A 24,311-nucleotide genomic window follows, 5' to 3' on the forward strand; every position below is an offset into this window, starting at 1 on the left:
TCGCCCCACAAGGGGCAGTCCTGGGCTCTCCCGAGGCCACAACGACTCACCCACCAGCTCCAGCGCCTTGCCAGGGAGAACGGCCAATGGCAGATGCTTCGGATGTGGGCGGAATACCCCACAATGCACCTGTGCAGCTGACCCCCAGCAGGCCCTTACCAGTGTGTCAATCCCGGAGAGGGTGTGGTTGGCGTTGTCGATGGCATAGATCAGCTGGTACACCCCATCGTTGGTCTCGCTGTTCCCATAGAAGCCGATGCCAACTGCAGCACTATGGAGGAGAGAAAACACAGATTAGAGGAGGGGGAAACGGCACAGCTGGCTCCAGGTGCCAGGGGCACATTACCCACTGCTGGCCTGGCACTGCTGTAGCCCCGGGCCACTGGCTCTGGCCAGACGAAGGCAAATGAAAGGCAGCCCTCTGAGCACTGAGTTTAGTGCGTGCACGAGATGTGGCTCACCCCAGCTGGACAGGCCTCCTGGGGGGAGCAGCCAGTCCTGGGCCTCCGACATGGGCAGCTAACGCCAGCTGTGACAGCAACACCAGCCCCCTAGGAACTGGAACAAAGCTCCCGAACTCCTCTCACCCCAGGGCCTTGCACAGTCCTGGACATGGTAATCCCCCAACCACTCGCCAGGGCAGTGGTGTCTCTGAGGGTGCCATGGGGCTGTAACCAGCCAACGCCCTCCTCCAGTACAGGGAGTCACCAGGAGGAAGGTGGTTCAGGGCTCGTTAAGGGGACGCGGCGAGGCTAGGTACAGGGATGCTCCTCCCAAGCAGCTCTACCATCACTTCTCCCTGCCCACCCATGGCAGCGCGGCGGGGGGATGGTGGTTCAGAGGCATCAGGACTGAATCGCCCTCGGCCCTAGAAGCCGCTGAGATGGGGGAGGGAAGGTTCGCCCTGTCTCTGGTCAGGCCGTACCTGCTCTGCAAAGGGAGGGTGCTGCCCGTACACGCTGCTGGAGCACCCCCCACTGCAGACCTGGGCAGGCCCTGGCTGAGATCCCCTCCCCCCCGAGCTCCCCTTTGCCCCACAGCTGGGACTCCGGGGGCGGGGTGTGTGTGTGTGTGTCATTTACAAGAATGGAAAAGTGAGGGAGAGCTGGAGGGGGTCCAGGCTTGAAACAAACTCAATCCTCGATACAAAGCCATCAATAGCTTTTAGTGCAGCCTGGAGCTGCCTGGCGCCTGCAGCCCAGCCAGGGATCTCGTCCCCTTCCCCTGCCTCTCTCACGCCCTTCCACAGCCACCAGGACATCTCTTGCTCAGCTGTACAAAGTGAGAGGGCCCCATTCAGGCCACAGGCCGGGCAGAAGCAGGGTATGAGACACCGGGCACCTGCAGAACTGCCAGTGCGGCCCTGCACACCCTGGCCCAGTAGTTCGGGCACTAGCCTAGAACCTGGGAGACCTGGGTTCAATTCCCTGCTGTGTGACTTTGGGTGACTCACTCGGTCTCCGTGCCTCAGTTTCCTGTTTGTACCAGCCCAGCCCCGCTGCACTGGGGTGTTGTGAGGATAAATTCATTGGAGGTGCTCAGACACTGCAGTGACAGCAGCCACAGAAATACCCAAGACCGGGCTCAGCACGAGCATCCAGGTGCTTAAAGGCAGAAGCGCCAACAGCCCCGATTTGGGTCCCAGGGAAGGCAGAGGTGCCCCGCTGGGGCACGAGGCTGGCTGTGGGTGAGAGGAGATTCTCTGCTCATGCTGGGGCTTAGCGAAGCTCACAGCCAGACACACAGGCTGGATCTGAAGCCAGCCCCAGCCAATGCCGCGAGATTTAGGCTGCAAAGCCTGGCAAAGCAGATTAAGAGAATCTGTCAGAAAAGAAACACTGCCTCCGATTAAACCTGCTCCTTGGTTAGTCCCCAGGAGGGAACAAGGAGTGAAAGCTGGGTCTCCTGCTCGCCCCTCCTTGGCCCTGCGAGCCAGCTGGCCTCAGGGACCCAGTGCAGAGCCCAGGAGCCATGCCACAGGCCCTAGCTCGTCAGCGCTGCTGCATGCCCCACAGGTACCCCCAGCAGCGTCCCCTCCACATCCTGACGGAGAGCAGGGGCATTTGGTGTTTGCTCCAGCTGGGATATCTGGGGGGCTAAGTGTCAACTGCTGAGCCGAGCCGGGATGACAAAGGGTTCTACGGGCTTTGCTCGTGCCCCAGGTGCTCAACTGGATCATTGGCACACTTCTCCCTGCCCCTAACAGATCCATCGTGCCTCCCCCAGGGTCCTGCGAGGGCAGGCAGGGATGTCTCATAGCACCGGGCAGCCAGAGAGCTGGGTTCTAGCCCCAGGTCCGCCGCCTTGCCCGCCCCAGAGAGGTGAAGGGAGTTTCTGCTGGGACGTTGCAGGGTTCTGAGGGCCCCCCAGAGGGAGTGCAGGGAGGTATTGTGGCATACGGACCTGTCTTGCAGGGGCACGGCCTGCCACATGGGGTGAACCCCGCAGCCAGGTGAAGTCCTGATGCAGCTCCCAGCTGGGGAGCACGCGCACCAAGGACGGAGCCCCCGATAACACCACGCCTGGCAGCTCCTGCGCCCTCTGTGCGTAGGGTTGGCTCCAGCTCGGCTGCTGGGACCGAGAGCCCGGGGGTCCCTGGAAGGAAGGAGCAGTGCATGCTTGGCACGGCTCCCGAAGAGCAGGCGCTCGCTGCTCCCCCACTTCCGGGTGCAGCAGTCAATGAACATGATGGACAGCAGCCAGCTCTCCCCATTAGCCTGTTAATGGCTGCGTTCTGCTCCAAAGAGGTTCCACTTAGACATCCATGTGGGTTTGGCGCCTCTGAAGGGCTATAAAGCCCCAGCTCGGTCTCCTCCCCAAGCCACAGCACTTCACGGGACCCCCCAGCCCAGAGCAGCGCCAGCCGCCCCGGCACTTCTAACGCACAAGGAGGGAGCAGCTCACAACCGCCACCTACGAGACTCTCCGGGCACCGCAGGGTGCCAGCACCCTAGCAAAGGGAGTGCTCCGACAGCACCACCCTTCTCCCCATGTTCCCAGCCTTTCGTTTCCCCGGGGCGACGGAGGGTTAACGCGCCCCTGGGAGCTGGGTTCAAATCCTGCCTTCGCTCACTGGTGAAATAAGTCCGAGTCCTGCCCTGGTCCTTAGCGGGCACCTGGCATCGCGGCTTTGGCGCAGCTGGTATTCTGTGCTCGGCAGAGGCCCAGCGCTGCCATGGTAGGGGACTGGGGCCCAGTGGCACAGCTGCGGGGGAGCCCGACAGCAGAACGGCAGGGGACTGGGCACACGGGCTCAGCAGCTGTGGAGGAGCCAAACAACAACGCCAGAGCCCAGACGCGCACTCATGTCCCGTGCACAGCTGCTTCGTGTGGCGCTTGCGAGCCTCTTGGAAAGCCCCAGGGGAGCGAGGCTGCTGGGCAGCATTTGCTTGTCACGGGAGAAGAGGAAACACGGATTCCTCTCCAAGCAGCTGGCGATCAGAGCCCCGTCCCTGGAAGTCACATGGAGCGGTGGTGGAATGGGCCCGGGGAGTGGGGGGAGCCGGCAGTCACGGGAAGGGCACGCTGAACTAATCAGCGGCATTTGCTTCCTCTTTAGAGCGTGTCTATTGCCATACACTGAAACCTCTGTCTGGTCTAAAGCAAGGGAAGAACAATCTCTTTATTCCTTTCCCATGGGGAGCGGATCACGCCGAAGCAATCAAGAGCCCCCACCGCCTGGGGCAGGAGCCCTGCCTGGATGGGCTGAGAAGGGGATTCCTGGCAATGCAAAGTAGAGAACAACAGAGCAGCCCATAACCCCAGGACACAACCTGCGTGGCAGGGTGAGGACGGGCCGATGAACGGTCAGGATTTTGTATCGGACAGTCTGGGCTGCTGGCAAATTTTGTTAAATGTTTCTGAAACCAGGACAGAGCTTAAAAACGCCTCTGATGAGGACATGCAACTACCAGGCAGCAGGAGACGGACATCAGCTGCCCGCCCACTGGCAACGGGGCCAAGCACCAGATTCAAGCAGAAGTGCCCGGCAGGCTTATCACTGCAGACCTGAGCCTGCGCCACACAGGCCGGGCAGTGGCTGGGGGAGCTCCTGGGCCTCACCCTGCCCCAGAGAGGTTAGACACAGACATGGGACCCAGAACCAGATGAGCCACTAACTCCCTTAGAGTCCCCCAGTCACCCACTGCTGCCCTGGCCTCAGAGTACGGTTTCCATTAGTCAGGCCACTCCTGGCCCCTCAGGCCTGCAGTGCCAAGGAGAGGCCGAGAGCGCCAGGCCATGCCAGTCAGAGGGATGCTCTCTGCCAGCATCCCAGAGTGGCACTGCCCCCAGCAGGACAGCAGAGCCTCTCCAAGCCACCTGGGACCCCTCCGGGGCCCACTCCCTGCCCCCACCCCCCGCCAATTGACCCAGCCTCCATCTGTAATTAACCGTGAGCCTCATGTGACCAAAGGCTGCCAGCTGTGTCCGGCTGCAGGCTGCCATCTGCTCCAGGACTAGGATTAGTGACCCCAACTCACCACTACCCCCACTGCTACCCCTCCCCTCCCCCGGGATTAGCCGGCACTTCCAGGAGGCCAAATGCACATGGGGCCCAGAGCCACCAGTTACAGCAGGGAGGGGAGAGGTTGCCAGGGCAAAGATGCAGCCTCGGGCTCCAGCCCCGGGCAGAGGAGCCTATGCCCAGAGAGGAGCAATCAGTATTTAAGCCTCTGAGAGCTGGATCTAATCAAAGCGATTCACGTGCACAGCTGGCCCACAAATCCAGCGACTGGCGCGAAATGAAGCCTGGGTCAGGAGGCAGCTCAGCGGGGAGAAGAGGAGGATCCTGAGCACGCAACAGGGACAACAGGGAAGCAAAAGCCGCCTGCCTCTTCCTCCACCCGCAGCGACTCAGGCTTGGGACTAGCGGCCCTGAGAACCTCTCTGAAGGCAGCTGGGCTGGGGAGATGGAAGCAGAGCCCCCGCCCCTGGCTCTCACAGGCATGCTCCTTCCCCTCTCTGGGCAGTCGCCTCCCCAGCTGCAAGACAGCCCGTGTTCCATCCGTCACCCTGGCATCCGGGCGCGCAGGGGGTTGCGAATATCAACTGCTCGCAAAGCGCTCAGGGACGAGCGTCTTTTTCACCAGGTGACCCACTGGAAGCTTCTTCCCACCAAGTGATTCTCAGAATGGCCAGGAACCTCTGCCCGGCAGCTGTCCGCTTCGTCTGGTCCCCTGCCCTTCAGCCGTAATCCCCCGGGAAGTGGTGTTTGCCTCCACTCAACAGATGGGGACCCAGAAATGGGGGACTACCCAAGGGCACACAGCAAGTCAGTAACAGAGTCCGGAATAGAACCCAGGAGTTCTAGCCTGACCACTGGGCCATGCTTCCTGTGGCCAGCGGCTGCGAGGTCTCCCCCAGCCCTGTCAGCTGGGCTGCGAAGGCAGCAGCCACACGGGCCCTAGGCCCACCCTGCGGGATACTCACCAGCAGACGAGGCCAGCCACGACAGCCGTCCAGGTGACGCAGCAGGAGTTGGGCCGCTTGGTCTCCGACTCCTCGCCTCGTTTGCAGCCGCACAGGCAGATCAGGTAGATGGTGAGGAAGAGCAGGTTGAGGCCGAGGCAGACGGCAGCCACCAGGCCCAGGAACAGCAGGGACTAGGCAAGGGAGAGACACCAGAGTCAGTGCATGAAGGCTGCACAGCACCATGGTTCGGGGCGCGAGGGCAAAGCTAAGGCGCCCAAGGCCCTTGGTTTGCAGGCTCCCTAGAAAGGGCCGATGTGGCAGGGGGCTGCTCACCACCATCCGCTGGGCTCCAGCGCCGACCAGCTCAAATGCAGCACTGGGAAAATCCGCAGCCCCCTCCCACTGCTGCAAAAAGCAGCATTTGATGAAACATGCCCCTGGCCCCAGAGCTCCAAAGCACAAAGCATCTCCCAGCCCACAGCGAGCCACTTCTGGTCCAGGCGTGCCCAGCCCGGAGAAGGTGCCTGTTCACACACAGCCCAGACAAGCGCCCCGTCAGATCCTAACACGGCAGCAAGGCGGTCGGAGCAGGGACGTCTCTGGCCAGAGCTGCCCCAGCCTAACAGGCTGTAGAGAAGGTGCTGTAGAAAGGTGCTCTTGATCCAGCCCCTTAAGTGAGACCTCCCCCAGCCGGTGGGCATCTCTAGACTGCGCAATCCTGGCTGATGAGGGGAGCTTGCCCTCCCCAAGGGGGTACTCTGGCTGAGAGACGGGAGCAGGTGTGTGCATGACGCAAGCGCTGGAGACCAAAGCCCTCTCCATCCATGGAGCAAAGCCAGCCCAGGCAGCCACCATGCAAGCTGCCGGCAAACCATTCACCCTGCTAGCGCGCCTCGCCCTGGAGCAGCCTCGGGTCCAGGGAGCGACATCAGGTTCAATCCATGGCCCATCAGAGCCAATGTGACAGGGAACCCGCGAGGGGAGCTGCGCCGAGCACGGCAGACAGATGGGAGCAGCTCTCAGTCCCTGCCAACTGGGCCAGACCCAGCCGAGTAGCCTAGACGTGAAAGGCCTCTAATCCCACTGCACTGAGCCAGCCGGGGCCTCCGCCTCAGCTGTATTTAAAGCATTTGCTACCGGTCAGCAAATATGCCTGTCCCTTAGCTGTTGCTGGATGGGATGTGCTGGGTGTCGGGCTGTTTGCCTCGGGGAATTCACTTGGTGCACAGTTCACAAGCATCCTGCTGCTGCCCCCTCTCACCCCAACCAGGGTTACAGCTGTGGATCCTCAGGGAGATTTCTGTGGGTGCACTCCTCCCCGAGACACCAACACGCAGACACCTGTCTCACACAGCCCTGCCGACTGGCACCCATCACCCCCACCCCACCCCGCTCTTCACATTTACCCTCCATCAGCATTCAAATGGTAACAGCATCATAGGACTGGAAGGGACCTCGAGAGGTCATCTCGTCCAGTCCCCTGCACTCATGGCAGGACTAAGGATTATCTAGACCAGCCCTGACAGGTGTTTGGTGATTTTTAGGAGCAGGTTGGACAATGATGGAGATTCCACAACCTCCCGAGGCAATTTATTCCAGTGCTTAACCACCCCGACAGTCAAAAAGTTTGTCCTAATGTCCAACCTAAACCTCCCTTGCTGCAATTTAAGCCCATTGCTTCTTGTCCTATCCTCAGAGGTTAAGAAGAACAATTCTTTTCCCTCCTCCTTGTAACCACCTTTTATGTACTTGAGAACTGTTATGTCCCTCCCAGTCTTCTCTTTGCCAGGCTAAGCAAACCCATTTTTTTCAATTTTTCCTCACAGCTCATGTTTTCTAGACCTTTCATCATTTTTGTTGCTCTTCTCTGGACGTTCTCCAATTTGTCCACAACCTTCCTGAAATGTGGAACCCAGAACAGGACCCAATACTCCCGTTGAGGCCTAATCAGCGCAGAGTAGAATGGAAAAATAACTTCTCGGTCTTACAACATTCCTGCTAATACAGCCCGGAATGATGTTCGCTTTTTTTGCAACAGTGTTACACTGTTGACTCATATTTAGCTTGTGATCCACTCTGATCCCCAGATCCCTTTCCACAGTACTCCTTCCCAGGCAGTCATTTCCCAGTTTGTATGTGTGCAACTGATTGTTCCTTCCTAAGTGGAGCGCTTTTTGTCCTAATTGAATTTCATCCTATTTACTTCAGACCATTTCTCCAGTTTGTCCAGATCATTTTGAATTTTAATCCTCTCCTCCAGAGCACTTGCAACCCCTCCCAGCTTGGTATCATCCGCAAACTTTATAAGTGTACTCTCTATGCCATTATCTAAATCACTGATGAAGATATTGAACAGAACCAGACCCAGAACTGATCCCTGCGGGATCCCACTCATTATGCCCTTCAGCCTGACTGTGAACCACTGATGATTACTCTCAGGGAACAGTTTTCCAACCAGTTATGCACCCACCTTACAGTAGCTCCATCTAAGCTGTATTTCTCTAGTTTATGAGAAGATCATGCAAGCCAGTATCCAAAGCCATACTAAAGTCAAGATATACCACCTCTACGCTACCCCCCTATTCACAAAGCTTGTTCCTCTGTCAAAGAAAGCCATCAGGTTGATTTGACATGGATTTGTTCTTGATAAATCCATGCTGTTACTTATCACCTTATTATCTTCTCAGTGTTTGCAAACTGATTGCTTGATTATTTACTCCATTATCTTTCCAGGTACTGAAGTTAAGCTGACCTGTCTAATTCCCCGGGTTTTCTTTATTCCCCTTCTTATAGATTGGTACTATTTGTCTTCTTCCAGTCCTCTGGAATCTCTCCCGTCTTCCATGAGTTTGAGAAGATAATCGCTAATGGCTCAGATATCTCTTCAGTCAGCTCCTTAAGTATTCTAGGATGGATTTCATCAGGCCTTGCAGACTTGAAGACCTCTAACTTGTCTTATGCTTATGCTCTAATAAATTGGTTAGTCTCTAAGGTGCCACAAGTACTCCTTTTCTTTTAACTTGTCTAAGTAATTTTTAGCTTGTCCTTTCCCATCCGCTTCTCCTGGTCTCCCTCACAGCGTAGGGGTACAGTTACACTGCATATTCCTGAGGGCATTCTGTGACAAAAAATTAAAAATTCTGCACATAATATTTTAAAATTCTGCACACCTTATTTGTCAAATAAATGTGGAGGCTCCAGCATGGCATTGGGGAGCACAGGCCACTGGCTGTGCAGAAGTGGAAGATCACTGTGCAGCTCCCCCATCCCCCTCCCAGGACACAGACTCAGTGGTGAGACTGCACCCAACCTTGGCACAGCATAAGGACCGGGTCTGCCCCAGAAACACCCCAGGGCCCTGCCCCTCCGTGCCAAGTGCACCAGATGTGGGCAGGCAGGCTCAGCCCGGCAGCATCTAAGTGTGGGGGAATCCAGGTTTGGGTTGAGAGGGTTCTGTGTGGGACAATCTGTGTGTGGGTGGCTCAGTGGGGGAGGATCTGGATGCACAGGGGCCTGTTGGGGGGTTCTGGGTGCAACGGTAATGGGGCTCTGAAGGGGTTCCAGGTGAAGGTAGCTGAGGCTCAGCGGATGGGGGGTCTGGGTGTGGGAGGATAGAGCTCGACGGTGGGTCTGGGTGTGGGGGGTCTAGATGCTGGGGATCCAGGTGCAGGTGGCTCATCAGGGTGGTGCAGGGGGAGTGGGACTCATTGCGGGGGGTAAGGCTCGGTGGGAGGGACTGGATATCAGGATCTGGATGCACGGGGGTTGGGTGGATGGGGGAACAACTCCCTGTACAGGGATCCCTCCCCCTGCAGCTGAGGAGCGATGGGAGCAGGAAGCAGGGTGGGGAGAAATCTTGGGGTGGGTCTGATCCGGCCCCGGATGCTGTGCAGGGGAAGAGGAAGTCCAGTCCTCCTCAGCCTAGCCAGGACTAGCAGCTGAGCCGAGCACAGGGTAGGAGCCACCCCCCAGGTCTTCTCCAGTCTCACTCCCTGCCCCACAGTGATCACAGAATCTCAGGGTTGGAAGGGACCTCAGGAGGTCATCTAATCCAACCCCCTGCTCAAAGCAGGACCAATCCCCAACTAAATCATCCCAGCCAGGGCTTTGTCAAGCCTGACCTTAAAAATATCTAAGGAAGGAGATTCCATCACCTCCCTAGGTAACGCATTCCAGTGTTTCACCACCCTCCTCGTGAAAAAGTTTTTCCTAATATCCAATCTAAACCTCCCCCACTGCAACTTGAGACCATTACTCCTCGTTCTGTCATCTGCTACCACTGAGAACAGTCTAGAGCCATCCTCTTTGGAACCACCTCTCAGGTAGTTGAAAGCAGCTATCAAATCCCCCCTCATTCTTCTCTTCCGCAGGCTAAACAATCCCAGCTCCCTCAGCCTCTCCTCATAAATCATGTGTTCCAGTCCCCTAATCATTTTTGCTGCCCTTCGCTGGACTCTCTCCAATTTTTCCACATTTACCTCTCTGCTGACTGCCCTGGGCACCTGAAACATAGCGCTGGGGAGGGTCGCATCACTGCTCCTGGGGCTTCCCTTTGCTTCCACGTCAGAAAGTCATTTTTCTGCAGGGAAGCAAAGAAATCTGTGGGGGACATGAATTCTGCGCATGCGCAGCGGTGCAGAACTCCCCCAGGAGTAACTGGGAAAAGGTGCGCTCTTGACTCAAGTTAGCGGCTCGCGTTCAAACCTGTAAGGCGGCTGGAGGTGGAGCCTTTGCGGTGTCTTCGCTGCTGTTTGAACCCAAGTTCAGAACCCCCCCGTCTGCAGCACAGACACACCCTAAACGGCTACGCCTCGTGCTGAAGCTCCAGGCTACGCAAGCGCTGGCTGCCACCGGGCAGTGCCACCCCCACAATGAAGCTGTCTGCTTGTCCATGAAGCAGCTCTTTCCCTTGCTCAGTGGACGTGCCGAAGTCTTGCTCCCCGTGGCCCAGCTGAGCACTGCAGCCGAACTGCCTTCCCGGCAGGAATAGTTACCAGCCGTCCCGAGCACGGCACGCAAACAGCCGCCTTTCCCTCCAGTCCCCTGCTCTGCTTCCAGGTACTCCCCATGGAGTCAAGAATAACGGCTCCCAAGCCGGGCCGGGGAGCTGGAAAGGTTCAGCCAGAGGCAGACACTGACGAGCCCAGGCACAGAGCCAGGAATGCGCCCCAACGTGCATACCCACACCTGGCGGTCAATTCACCCGTCCCCCCCCGTTATGTGGGGGTGCCGCAGCCAGCATTAGATGCAGCAGAGAAGATGGGGAAGGGCCCTCCCCACATGCATCTCCGCCTGAGAGCGAGGAAGACTGTACCAAGCACGGCACCGTATCTCACCTCTCCTACCCCCACTGAGTAGGAACGAGCCCCCCCTGCAGCCAGAGCCCCCGCTCCCTACACACACCCTGCAGCCCGGGCCGCTGCGGCGGGCTCGGCGCATCGCTCCATCTTCAGCCAGCACAGGATGTGCCTGGCAAGGCGCGTCCGTTTCGCACATGGAGCCTCTGGCTCCCCTGCTTTGCGACCGGTCAGTTCAGGGTGCCTGGTTCTGATCTAAGGCCTGCCACGTTGAAGGCACGAGCGCCCCAGACCAGTCTCTACCCTCATCTCTCTCCATTAGGTATTGAGTGAGACGCACGAGCCGATGACCCCACCAGTCGACACTGGGGAAGGCAGCGCCAGATGCATGAGGTCTCCCCGATCCCAGAGCAATGCCACCTGCATCTCCCGTCCCACGCTCTCCGGCTCCGCTGTTCCTGTTGCTTGTTCCTCGCCCCTCCCTGCTCCATCCCCATTAGCGGGTGCATTAATACCACAAGCAACAGCAGGGAACGAGTGAATCCGATGAGAGCCGGAGTTCCCGCAAGTGAAAGCTGAGACGTGACCAGACAATACCATGAGCATAACTGCCCCCAGCCAGGGCATCCGCTGGCTTCCCGTCAAGCCGTGTCCATTTACCAAATCCTGAGGGCAGGTCACCATCACGGGACCTAACCAAGACCTATCCTGCTGACCACATGATCTACATGGAGGCCAGCAGGACACGTTACTGGACCAGCCGGCAGGAGGTGTCCTTGCTGGGTCACACCCCCAGCCAGATTTGCACGTACGGCAGAACTCCAATTTTACAACCTAATGGGGGATTGAGAAGTTCATAAAAATCGACTGAGTCAGAAAACGGAATATCCCTGAGCTCCAGCCGGCGCACTGCGTCGCTGCCCTCCGACCACGGCCAGCGCACGGACCGCGAAGGGACGACGCCCTGTTCTCCATCAACGTCACGGTTACGTGATTTCCCACCCTGGTCCCCGTCAGGAAAAACGATTGGGAGAGACAGGCACCTGTAAGAGTGGGGCTCACAAAATTGAGGTTCTGCTCTCAGATGGTTGGGGCTGGTTCTATAGCAACATTTGCCAGGGCAGGTGGGTTTGTTGGCGGGGAGGGCACCAGCCTGTATGAGACAGACCAGACAGCAGGGAAAAACAGTCACTGGGAGGCAACAGGACATCCACTGGCTCCCGCTCCCCCACCTTCCCGCCACACCCCACTCCCCCAGCGTGACCCAAGGCAGGACCGTTCCCACCGTTCTCCAAACGGCAAGCATGTATTAAGCGCCTCCAGCACGCTAATCACCTTGCAAGACAGTGGCACAGTCCCTGCAATCCGCAAGCTAGAGTGCTCCAAGAATGGGGCGCCAGATTTCCCGAGGGACGCCTATCTGTTTGAATTGCCTCTCGTTTGTGCTACAAGCCAGTTATAGCGTGGGGCTGCTTCCTGGCTGTCATTAAAGAGATTGATTGACATCTTAATGGCCTGCATATTCCCCTGAAGCGCAGTGGCCTGCCGTGACCTTTTCAGTATTCCACATTTTGATTAAGTGGCATCTCAGGCCCCTCTATGCAGGTTGCTGAGGCCATAAAGCAGGGAGCAGGCACCGAATTTGAAGAAGGGCAAAGCGGTCCCATAATTCAGGGAGCACATGACATGTTAACAATAGAGGCCTCATTCATTACCGGGCCGGACAGGGCAAGAATGGAAGGAACGTAGTGAAAGGAACGTAGACCCACGCATCCATCTTTCCCCTTGAGAGAGAGAAACACACACGCTGTGTGTGTGTGAGATCCACAGAACAATCTTTACACTAATGATTGTTCACATTTGCAATTGTTCCAGTGTAAATGGCTGTTCACACAGTGAACCCCATCCTGGATCGAGGGGAAGGGGGAGACAGCCTCAGACCCAACAGCGATGCTGTGCAGCTCTGCCTCAGTTTCCCCACCGATGAAGCAGGGACAGTCCATTCCCCGCCCTGCAGGGGGTGCGTTGGGGTGGTGAAGCAGGGCTGCAAAGGCGAGGCGGATGTGACTCTTGCTGTCCCTTTCTACCAGGGACTTCCCACCCCAGATTTTAGGTGCCGAGCCAGCTTCCTAATTGGGTCCTGTGGCGCTCACCCCGCCCACCCAGCATGGGGCCGGGCAGGAAGGAGATACGGAGCCAGAGCACTGTTAGCTCATTGCTCGTATTCCACCGCCGTGTTTCCCAGGACCTGAACACGGCGCCAGTTCCAGGGGGCTCTGGCTTCGCAGCCACGGAGCCTTTCATCAAACAGTCGTTATGTGGCTGAAAAAGGGCCCCAAAACATCATCCAGTGCGGTGTGCAGCCTTGGGGCAGTCTTGTGGGTCCCAGGATATCAGAGATGTTACCACAGCTGCCTCATCTCTCTTTAAACCATCAGCTAACTGAAAAGCATTCGAAGGGGAGAATCGTGGACTGAGCTTCTAAGCCCAGATGGGCCGGGGTTCCACAGAGCTGAACCTCGCGGAGTCAGCCGCACGGACACCCCCTCCCTGCGGTTCTCTGGGAACTAAACACACATGTTAACAAGTTGCAGACCCTGCTACTGCACCCCCTCCGCCTTCCCAGCCATTTCCCAGCACCAAGGGCTCCAGGGTCGTTAGCGGCCCCGCTCGCCTGCCAAGCCCGATCGAATCTAAGAGCTTGGCTTCGATTACTCCCGCTAATGCAGGCCAGAGTGCGGGAGGCGGCTGCTGGGGAAAGCCACGCTGCAGGGCTCTTTGTTAAGGAGTTCTCCGCCTGAGGGGCATGGGGGAATGCACCAGCAGGAATCATTTCTCTCCATAACGGGCAATTACTCCTGCAGTCCTAACGAACAATGCCAGCGCCTCCCAGCTCCATTTCCAGAGCTGTAATTCCCCTATAGATGGGCTGGCCCACGACAGCCATCACAGACACTCCAGCTCACGTGAGGGCCTCAACATGGTGATTCAAGCACAGCCCCGATTGATCGGGGCCATCTTTACCAGCTGAGGGTCACAGAGAGACGACAGGTCCCAGCATGCAACGCTCCAGCTTGAGCGGAGCAGCGGATTGAGGGTTGCATGCTATGTCTGCCAGGGCCATACCTCCATGTTCCAGATGTGGGCAGCTGCGACTCACTCCCATGCAGGGCCAATCGGGCCAGGCCCCGGGCTCCTGGCATGTTACCAACACAGGCTCCCCGCCCTCCACCAGGCAAGGACTTGGCATTGCCCAGTGACAAGAACCTATTGAAGAAAAGGGAGAGGAGCGCCAGGCATGCAATCCACTCCGTGGAATGTACTACTTCACACAACACTCAGTCAACCTGCGGAACTCATTGCCAGGGCATGCCGCGAAGGCCAAAGGTATAACTGGATTCAACAAAGAATTAGATCCGTTCCTGGAGGATAGGTCCATCAATGGCTATTAGCCAAGAGCGTCAGGGACACCAGGCCATGCTCAGGGTGTCCGGAAGCCTCTGACTGACAGAAGCTGGGGCTGGATGATGAGGGATGGATTGCTCGATAATTGCCCTGTTCTGTTCGTTCCCTCTGAAGGACCTGGCACCAGCCACTATCAGAAGACAGGACACTGGGCTAGGTGGGCCATTCTTGTGACACACAGCGGGCATCCCTGGAAGTCTCGTGTCCTCAGCCGGGACTGGACAAGGCTTTCCTCAGCAGCAGTGCATGGCCCCTGCCACAGAGGCAGACAGCAATCACCCCGGAGGGCATGACCCTCTCCCAGGGATGCGCTGATGGGAGCACCAGCCAAGGAGCTCATCGCAGGATGGTCCCATGGCTACGGCACTGGACGGGGACTCAGGAACCCTGGGTTCTACCCCTGGCTTGGCATGACCATAGGCAACTCACTGCCCTGCTCTGTCGGGTCTGCAAGCTCACTGGGGCAGGGACTCTCACCACGCACACAGCGGGCCCCCGATCTCAGCCAGCCCCTCTAAGGCATTACACTGGTGCAACACAAATCCTGACACACAACAGCTCAGGCAGACGTCACCTTCCTTTAGCTTCCAGTTCCCTTATATTTAACGGCTCCCTTCCTGGATCGGGAAACCTCAGAGCATGACTGGCTTACAACAGTGACTCAGACGAACTCCTCAGGCTGACCCCCTCCTGCAGGGAACTTCTCCCATTCCCTTCCTCAGCCAGATGCAGGCCCATGCCCTGCTTGACCTACCTTTTTTTTTTTTTTGGTGTACTCATCACTGCATATTTTAATTCCAATCTTTGTCAGCCATTCACCCGCTCCTAGGGGCAGAGAGCAGCAGCGAGGGCCGCAACAGCTCTGCAATGCTCCAGGGGCAACTAGAGAAGAACAGAGTAATCCCAGAGACAAAGAGAAGGGGAAAGCAGCTCTGATCACCTGGCTCACACACAGCGATAGCAAGTTGGACACTGAAAATGCAGCTTCCATCAGCCCAAATTTCCATTCTTCCATCTCGCTTCCCGATAGCAGCTCTCTGAAGGGGAGATGCCCCCATCCCCGGTTTCAATAAACCCCCATTTGTTCTGTCGGCTTTCATGCACCATTCTCCCCACCTGCTATTGCACTGCTGTTTTGCATCAGCGGAGGAGCTGTTACTAGCCCAGAAATGGCAAGGACCTGGGGCTCTCAGCTCATCGAAAGCCCCATAATACGGACCCAGCTCCCAAGCCCCAGAATGCTCAGCACGCAGGCCAGGACCCCAGACTGGCCGAGGGAGCATGTCATTTTGGACTTGCTTTGTGGGTGGCTGGTGAGAGGCTCTGTGCAGCCGGAGACAGAGGGGCACTTGGTGAGAGTGGGTTAGATCAGCGCCGGCCCTGGGCTGGGTGGAGCCGGTGCCGCGGCAGGAGGTGCATTAGAGGTGGGGGAACAGCGATGCCACTGCTGGTTAGGACCAACCCAACCCTACAAAGTGTGAAAGCAAAGCTGCGCCATGCATCGCACAGCGGGCCAGAAAGCCGACAAAGTCACAGGTGGGAAAGGAGCTTGGAGCAGCCCAAGCCACTGACTGGAAGGAGCCGGATCCCAGCGGGAAGAGACGCAGGAGGGGTGTGAAAAGGTGTCACTTGGAGGCAAGGACAATGATTAACCCAAGGTGACAGAGCAGAGGGACCCGCGTGTTCTGGGGGCGTCCATGGTCAGTTCTTTACAGAGGGAATCTAAGCCCCCCCAGCCTAGCACCCAGGCTGGAACTTGCAACAGTCACTGACCAGCGGGAGAATGAGGCGTTAGGTCCGTCCCTCCGTTAAAACAGAGCTTTCAGCGAGCACCAGGGCAGAGTCCAGAGGCTGGCGCTGGGATCTCTCTGCGAGGCTACACCCTTGAACTGTGCTGAATCCTATTAGAGAGGACAAAGCAAGAGCCCTGCCTTACACCCACTGCCTTCGCCTCTGGAGACCTCAATCAGGAAAAACAGAGCCCAGGGCTGGAAGAACAGGGGGTTGGAGGTCAGGATTTGAAGGACATCCGCAGAGCTGCGGGGGCAGCCTGGGGCTGGAAAAGCCGGTGTGTGGGGGCCACATTCCAATCAATCCACTGCAGCCCTGGGATTGTGTGTTGGGCAGAAACTTTTTCTGCAAGGACTTGGCTCAAGAGAGCCACTCTGAACAGAGCAGTGATTGGTACAATCACCTGAGCCACTGACCTCGCTGTCCTGGTCTCTGCAGGGCCCCCCCAGACTAAGCCAGTGCCCCGCCCACCCAGGGGAAGAGTTTTCAAACACTTTCCCTGCAGCTCCAAGGGAGTGTGGACCGAGTAGCCTGGTTTGCACAGGAAGTGACAAGCAGCAGTGGACATCCCGGGGGGCAGCCGTGGGAGCGCTTGCCGGGAGACTGGCCTCCACAGATCCCCGCCCTCGTGGTGCAAGGGGCAGCCAGGGCTCACTGGGCCTGGTCCCAGCTGTGAGCTCAGAGCAGAGCTGCGGGACGCCGGGGTTGCACAAGAAAAACTCTTCCGGCCACGTCTTCTCCCTCCTGCTTCTCCCACTCCCCTGGGGGGAGGTAGGGCGGATAAACAGGGCAGCGGGGTCACCCTGCAAAGAAGCTGTGGTTCTGCCATAGAGCAGAGACTGGTCGTTCTTCTCTGGAGCCCTGGATTTTCCTCACGTGCTCCGTACAGACTGCGCCCCCCATGACACACAACCCCCGAAGGGAGGGAGACAGAAACCTGGCACATCAGGGGCCAGGGCCTAGACCCTCCAGCTACGATTGTGGGTTAAATCACGCCTGTCCCCATGGGATGGGCGCGCCTGTCAGACCACACAGCGCTGCATCGGCACCGAAGCGTGGCACAGGCCTGGGCCAATCCTCACCCCCCCTCCCCCCAGGAGAAAGACAAGTCTCGCTGTGCAGCGGGGAACTTGGCAGAGCTTTCAGTGCCCCAGCGCTGGGTTTAGGAGACAGGAGCCCTGTGACGATGTGACTCAGCAGGGAGGGGGGAGTGTTGACCTGGGAATGTGCCCTGGGGATGGGAGACCTGAGAGCCTGTCACCTGAGCCAGGAGGGGGAGGGGGAGGTGACACCTCTGCCCAGGAATGTGAACAGAGGCTGCAGCAGGGAACCTGCTGGGTGGGTTTAGTTCAGTTTGGGGCTGGGGAGAGGAACACAGGGAACCCCAGGGCTGGGGTCTAAGCTCCCTGCTCCCCCAGAAGGACGTGACTGAGTGGTCCTGGTTGTACCCACAAGCTCTGTTTTGGACTGTGTTCCTGTTGTCCAATAAACCTTCTGTTTTACTGGCTGGCTGAGAGTCTCAGTGGATCCCAGGAAGAGGGGTGCAGGGCCTGGACTCCCCCACACTCCGTGACAACTGGTGGCAGCGGTGGGATCTACTGCACCCCGTGAACGGCGCTTCCTGCAGTAAGTGACTGGGGAGCAGTAAAAGGAAGGGGAATTGACGGGGACCAGGCGTGCTGAAGATCCAGAGAGAGACGGTTTTGGGGGGCGGTTAACCCCTAGGAATGTGTGACCAGAGAGAAAGACTTTTGCAGTAACAGGGTTCCCCGGGGGATTGCAGCGAGCGGTCCCAGGGGCGGAGGAGTCTGCAGCTCGACCCTGGCAAAGAGTCGGTGACCTCAAGAAGGACCGGCACACGAGGGGCTTTTCCTGGAAACCGTGGGAAGCTGCCCGGCCTGCGAGTGGCCAGCAGGGAGATGTACGCTAAACGCCTGAAGAGCGACCTGGTGGAGCTGTGCAGGCAGAGGGGGCTGCGCATCGGGAGGTCCACCAAGGAACAGCTGATTGCCCAGCTGGAGGAGAGGGATCGCTTGGATGACCCGATCCCTGTCCCTGAGGGAAGCTGCCCGGGGGACGCAGCGTGGGCCCTGGGGCCTGACCGGGCTGGGAGGGGTCAGACTGCTGCTGAGGACATCCCGAGACCCTTCCTACCTATGTCTGGGGGAGGGGTTGGGGGAAGCCCAGCGAATACCGAGGGCACCCTGACCCCGGCACCCAGCAGGGGATCCTCCCAGCGGAGCTCCCCATCCCTGGAGCGGAGGCAGCTGGAATGGGAGAGGGAGATGAAAATGAGGGAGCTGGAGGATCATGAAAAACAACGTCAACATGAGGAGAAACAACGTCAACATGAGCAGGAGGAGAAGGAGAAACAACGTCAACATGAGCAGGAGGAGAAGGAGAAACAACGTCAACATGAGCAGGAGGAGAAGGAGAAGGAGAGGGAGCGTCAGGAGAAGGAGAAACAAAGACAGCATGAACTGGAGCTGGCCAGGCTGAGGAGCAGTGGGGCCCCGGCTGCGGCTGCGGTGAGTGCGGGGGGACCCAAGACTGCAAGGAACTTTGATAAGTGCTTCCTGGCCCAGCGGAAGGAGGGGGAGGACATAGATAGCTTCCTGACGGCCTTTGAGAATGCCTGTGAGCTGCACAGGGTTGACCCTGCAGACAGGCTCCAGTTTCTCACCCCCTTACTGGACCCCAAAGCCGTGGAGGTGTACAGCCGAATGACAGGGGCAGAGGCAGGGGACTATGAACTGTTCAAACAGGCCCTGCTCCGTGAGTTTGGGCTGACCCCCGAGATGTACCGGAGAAGGTTCCGGAGTCAGCGTAAAACGCCTGAGGTCACCTACCTACACCAGGCCAACCGGATGCAGGGGTATGCCCGCAAGTGGACAGCTGGGGCCCAAGCTAAAGAGGACCTGCTGGACCTAATCGTACTGGAGCAACTGTATGATCAGTGCCCGTCCGACCTGAGGCTGTGGCTGGTGGACAAAAAGCTCGAGAACCCCCAGCACGCAGGGCAGCTGGCCGACGAGTTTGTGAACAGTCGGTCAGGGGGTAGCCGGGAGGAGTCCCAAAAGAACAGGCCCCCCCGATGCAGAGAGAGAGTCACCAGGGGGCCTCCCAGCGGGGAAATAGGGAGAACCCCCTCCCACGGGGAACGCCTGGCGTCGGGCCCCTCCGACCCGCTCGAGGGGACCAACGTGACCTGAGCTGCTATCACTGTGGCCAGAGAGGCCACGTACGGTCCCAGTGCCCCGGGCTCAGGGACAGACTGAGCAGACCCAACCTACCCAGGGTTAACTGGGTAGGGACCCAGCTGGACGAGGGGCAGACGACCCAGGAAAGGGGGCCTACCAGTTTACCACCTGCCCCGGAGGGAAGAGTACCCCAGGCCAGCTCCGCCAGAGGGCTGGAGGCTCTGGACTCAGGGTGCTCAGTTTACAGGGTGGGCGCGGGGCTGTCCCTCCGGAGAGAGTGCCTTGTTCCCCTGGAGGTGGATGGGAGGAAGGTCAATGGATACTGGGATACGGGCGCGGAGGTGACGCTGGCCCGGCCCGAGGTGGTGGCCCCAGATCGGGTGGTGCCCAACACCTATCTGACCCTGACAGGGGTGGGCGGAACCCCATTTAAGGTGCCCGTGGCAAGGGTACACCTGAAATGGGGGGCCAAGGAGGGCCCCAAGGATGTGGGGGTACACCACCATTTGCCCACTGAAGTTTTGATGGGGGGAGACCTAGAGGACTGGCCAAGCAAGCCCCAGGCCGCCCTGGTTGTGACGCGTAGCCAGAGCCGGCGAGGGGCACTGCGCCCTGATCTCGGGGAGGGTATCACACCGGAGGCGCAGGACCCTACCCTGGTGGGGAGGGAGGGCCGAGGGGCACGGCTCAGAGAGGCGGAGGCCCCAGACCTGGCCAGCGAGAGGGAACCGGGCCCCGTCCCTGCCCCAGCCGCTGAGTTCCAGGCCGAGTTGAGGAAAGATCCCTCCTTGCGGAAGCTCAGGGACCTGGCCGACCTTGGTGTGGTACGGACCATGAGGAGAGGCTGCCAGGAGAGGTTCCTGTGGGAGAAGGGGTTCCTGTACCGAGAATGGGCTCCCACAAGGGAAGTAGAGTCCTGTGGGATCAGGAGGCAGCTGGTGGTCCCCCAGAAGTATCGCCGCAGGCTCCTGTACCTGGCCCATGACATCCCCCTCGCAGGGCACCAGGGAATCCGGCGCACCCGGCAGAGGTTGCTACAGAACTTTTACTGGCCCGGGGTCTTTACCACGGTCCGGCAGTATTGCCGATCCTGTGATGCCTGTCAGAGGGTGGGGAAGGCCCGGGACAAGGGGAAAGCGGCTTTGAGACCTTTGCCCATCATAGAGGAGCCTTTCCAGAAGGTGGCCATGGACATCGTGGGGCCTCTCAGCAGGACGACCCGGTCGGGGAAGAAATACATTCTGGTGGTGGTAGATTTTGCCACCCGCTACCCCGAGGCAGTGCCCTTAGCTTCCATTGAAGCAGACACCGTGGCCGATGCGCTCCTGACCATTTTCAGCCGAGTGGGGTTCCCCAAGGAAGTCTTGACAGACCAAGGCTCCAACTTCATGTCGGCCCTGCTCCGGTGCTTGTGGGAGAAATGTGGGGTCCGGCACGACTGGGCCTCAGCTTATCACCCCCAGTCCAATGGGCTGGTGGAGAGGTTCAATGGGACGCTAAAGATGATGCTGAAAACCTTTATGAACCAGCACCCGCAGGATTGGGACAAGTACTTACCTCACCTGCTGTTCGCGTACAGGGAGGTGCCCCAGGAGTCTACCGGATTTTCGCCTTTCGAACTGTTATATGGCAGGAGGGTGAGGGGCCCCCTGGACCTGATGAGAGACGAGTGGGAGGGGAAGGCCACTCCCGATGGAGAGTCAGTGGTGGAGTATGTCCTGATCTTCCGAGAGAGACTGGCGGAACTCATGGGCCTGGCCAGGGAGAATCTGGCCAGAGCCCAGAGGAAGCAGAAGGTCTGGTATGACCGCACGCCACCAGGGATCAGGTGATGGTTCTCATCCCAGTGAGAAAGAACAAACTACAGGCCGCCTGGGAGGGCCCTTTCAAGGTCGTCAAGCAGCTCAATGAGGTAAACTATGTGGTGGAGCTGTCGAACCGGGCGCGCCACCGCCGGGTGTACCATGTGAATATGATGAAGCCATATTATGCCAGGGGGAATGTGGTGTTGGCCGTGTGTGGACAGTGGGAAGAGCAGGGAGATGACCCTTTAGTAGATCTATTCCCTGGGACCAGAGCTGGGGTCCCCCTGGAAACAATTCCCCTCTCGGATCAGCTAACCCCTGCCCAACAAGCTGAGGTCAGGGAGGTGCTGCATCCGTACCGACAGCTGTTTTCCAACCAGCCTGGACGCACTAATCTGACTGTCCACCGGGTGCAGACAGGGTCACACCCGCCGATAAGATGCTCCCCCTTCCGAGTCACAGGGAAAACTGCTCAGGACCTGGAAAGAGAGGTCCGGGACATGCTGGCTTTGGGGGTGATCCAGCCGTCGGCCAGCCCTTGGGCCTCACCGGTGGTGCTGGTCCCCAAAAAGGACGGGTCGGTCCGATTCTGTGTGGACTATCGGAAGCTCAATGCCATCACTGTATCTGATGCCTACCCCATGCCCAGGCCGGACGAGCTCCTAGACAAGCTGGGAGGAGCTCGGTACCTCACCACCATGGACCTTACAAAGGGCTACTGGCAAGTGCCGCTGGATGCAGATGCCCGACTGAAATCGGCCTTTATCACCCCTCTGGGGCTCTATGAGTTCCTGACCCTGCCTTTCGGCCTCAAGGGAGCGCCGGCCACCTTCCAGCGCCTAGTGGACCAGCTCCTGAGGGGGATGGAGAGTTTTGCCGTGGCGTATATTGATGACATCTGTGTCTTTAGCCAGACCTGGGAGGACCACGTGTCCCAGGTTAGACAAGTGCTGGACCGACTCCAGGGGGCTGGGCTGACTGTAAAAGCGGAGAAGTGCAAGGTGGGGATGGCGGAAGTATCTTACCTGGGCCATCGGGTGGGGAGCGGCCGCCTAAAGCCGGAACCAGCCAAGGTGGAGGTGATCAGAGACTGGCCCGCTCCCCACACCAAAAAGCAGGTCCAAGCCTTTATTGGGATGGCAGGATACTATCGAAGATTTGTGCCCCACTTTAGCGCCATCGCCACCCCCATCACGGAGCTATGCAAGAAGGGGAAGCCAGACAAGGTGGTCTGGACCGAGCAGTGCCAGGAGGCTTTCCGGGCGCTGAAGGAGGCTCTGGTCAGTGGCCCAGTTCTGGCAAACCCAGACTTTGACAAGCCCTTTGTGGTGTTCACCGACGCCTCAGACACGGGACTGGGGGCGGTGTTAATGCAGGAGGATGAAAAGGGGGAGAGACACCCCATCGTGTACCTGAGCAAGAAGTTGCTGCCCCGGGAGCAACACTACGCGGCCATCGAGAAGGAGTGCCTGGCCATGGTGTGGGCCCTCAAGAAACTAGAGCCCTATCTCTTCGGGCGACACTTTACCGTCTACACCGACCACTCTCCCCTGACCTGGCTGCACCAGATGAAAGGAGCCAACGCCAAGCTCCTGAGATGGAGCCTGCTCCTGCAGGATTACGACATGGACGTGGTTCACGTGAAGGGAAGGGCCAACCTGATAGCGGATGCGCTGTCCCGGAGAGGGGGCCCTGAACTTCCCCAGGTCACTGGTCAGCGTGACCCCGCTCAGTTCAGTCTCGAAGGGGGGAGAGATGTGACGATGTGACTCAGCAGGGAGGGGGGAGTGTTGACCTGGGAATGTGCCCTGGGGATGGGAGACCTGAGAGCCTGTCACCTGAGCCAGGAGGGGGAGGGGGAGGTAACACCTCTGCCCGGGAATGTGAACAGAGGCTGCAGCAGGGAACCTGCTGGGTGGGTTTAGTTCAGTTTGGGGCTGGGTGGAGGAACACAGGGAACCCCAGGGCTGGGGTCTAAGCTCCCTGCTCCCCCAGAAGGACGTGACTGAGTGGTCCTGGTTGTACCCACAAGCTCTGTTTTGGACTGTGTTCCTGTTGTCCAATAAACCTTCTGTTTTACTGGCTGGCTGAGAGTCTCAGTGGATCCCAGGAAGAGGGGTGCAGGGCCTGGACTCCCCCACACTCCGTGACAAGCCCGGCCTGACACTTCCCCTTCCAGTGCACATTCTCCCAGGCCACGCTGCCAAGCCTGGGCACCACAGGACTGGTCTGCCCCCGGCCCCTGTACACATCTCCCAGTTCCTGTGGACCGACTGTCACGGAGTGTGGGGGAGTCCAGGCCCTGCACCCCTCTTCCTGGGATCCACTGAGACTCTCAGCCAGCCAGTAAAACAGAAGGTTTATTGGACAACAGGAACAGTCCCAAACAGAGCTTGTGGGTACAACCAGGACCCCTCAGTCAAGTCCTTCTGGGGGAGCAGGGAGCTTAGACCCCAGCCCTGGGGTTCCCTGTGTTTCTCCACCCAGCCCCAAACTGAAACTAAACCCACCCAGCAGGTTCCCTGCTGCAGCCTCTGTTCACATTCCTGGGCAGAGGTGTTACCTCCCCCTCCCCCTCCTGGCTCAGGTGACAGGCTCTCAGGTCTCCCATCCCCAGGGCACATTCCCAGGTCAACACTCCCCCCTCCCTGCTGAGTCACATCGTCACATCTCTCCCCCCTTCGAGACTGAACTGAGCGGGGTCACGCTGACCAGTGACCTGGGGAAGTTCGGGGCCCCCTCTCCGGGACAGCGCATCCGCTATCAGGTTGGCACTTCCCTTCACGTGGACCACGTCCATGTCGTAATCCTGCAGGAGCAGGCTCCATCTCAGGAGCTTGGCGTTGGCTCCTTTCATCTGGTGCAGCCAGGTCAGGGGAGAGTGGTCGGTGTAGACAGTGAAGTGTCGCCCGAAGAGATACGGCTCTAGTTTCTTGAGGGCCCACACCATGGCCAGGCACTCCTTCTCGATGGCCGCGTAGTGTTGCTCCCGGGGTAGCAACTTCTTGCTCAGGTACACGATGGGGTGTCTCTCCCCCTTTTCATCCTCCTGCATTAACACCGCCCCCAGTCCCGTGTCTGAGGCGTCGGTGAACACCACAAAGGGCTTGTCAAAGTCTGGGTTTGCCAGAACTGGGCCACTGACCAGAGCCTCCTTCAGCGCCCGGAAAGCCTCCTGGCACTGCTCGGTCCAGACCACCTTGTCTGGCTTCCCCTTCTTGCATAGCTCTGTGATGGGGGTGGCGATGGCGCTAAAGTGGGGCACAAATCTTCGGTAGTATCCTGCCATCCCAATAAAGGCTTGGACCTGCTTTTTGGTGTGGGGAGCGGGCCAGTCTCTG

The 24,311-nt window shown here is 58.6% G+C and overlaps 1 protein-coding gene across 1 annotated transcript in view; it reads right to left on the reverse strand.

Annotated features, from left to right (window-relative positions):
- Positions 1–24,311, reverse strand: part of TTYH2 (tweety family member 2) — a 52,920-nt gene that overhangs the window by 17,736 nt on the left and 10,873 nt on the right. Inside the window, exons 2-3 of the mRNA XM_073310655.2 lie at positions 5,431–5,603; positions 160–271 (exon numbers count right to left, since the gene is read on the reverse strand). Of these exons, the coding sequence (XP_073166756.2) occupies positions 160–271; positions 5,431–5,603 (285 nt within the window). The remainder of the gene's footprint in view (positions 1–159; positions 272–5,430; positions 5,604–24,311) is intronic.

Source organism: Lepidochelys kempii, chromosome 14, assembly GCF_965140285.1.
Source record: "Lepidochelys kempii isolate rLepKem1 chromosome 14, rLepKem1.hap1, whole genome shotgun sequence".
NCBI lineage: Eukaryota > Metazoa > Chordata > Testudines > Cheloniidae > Lepidochelys > Lepidochelys kempii.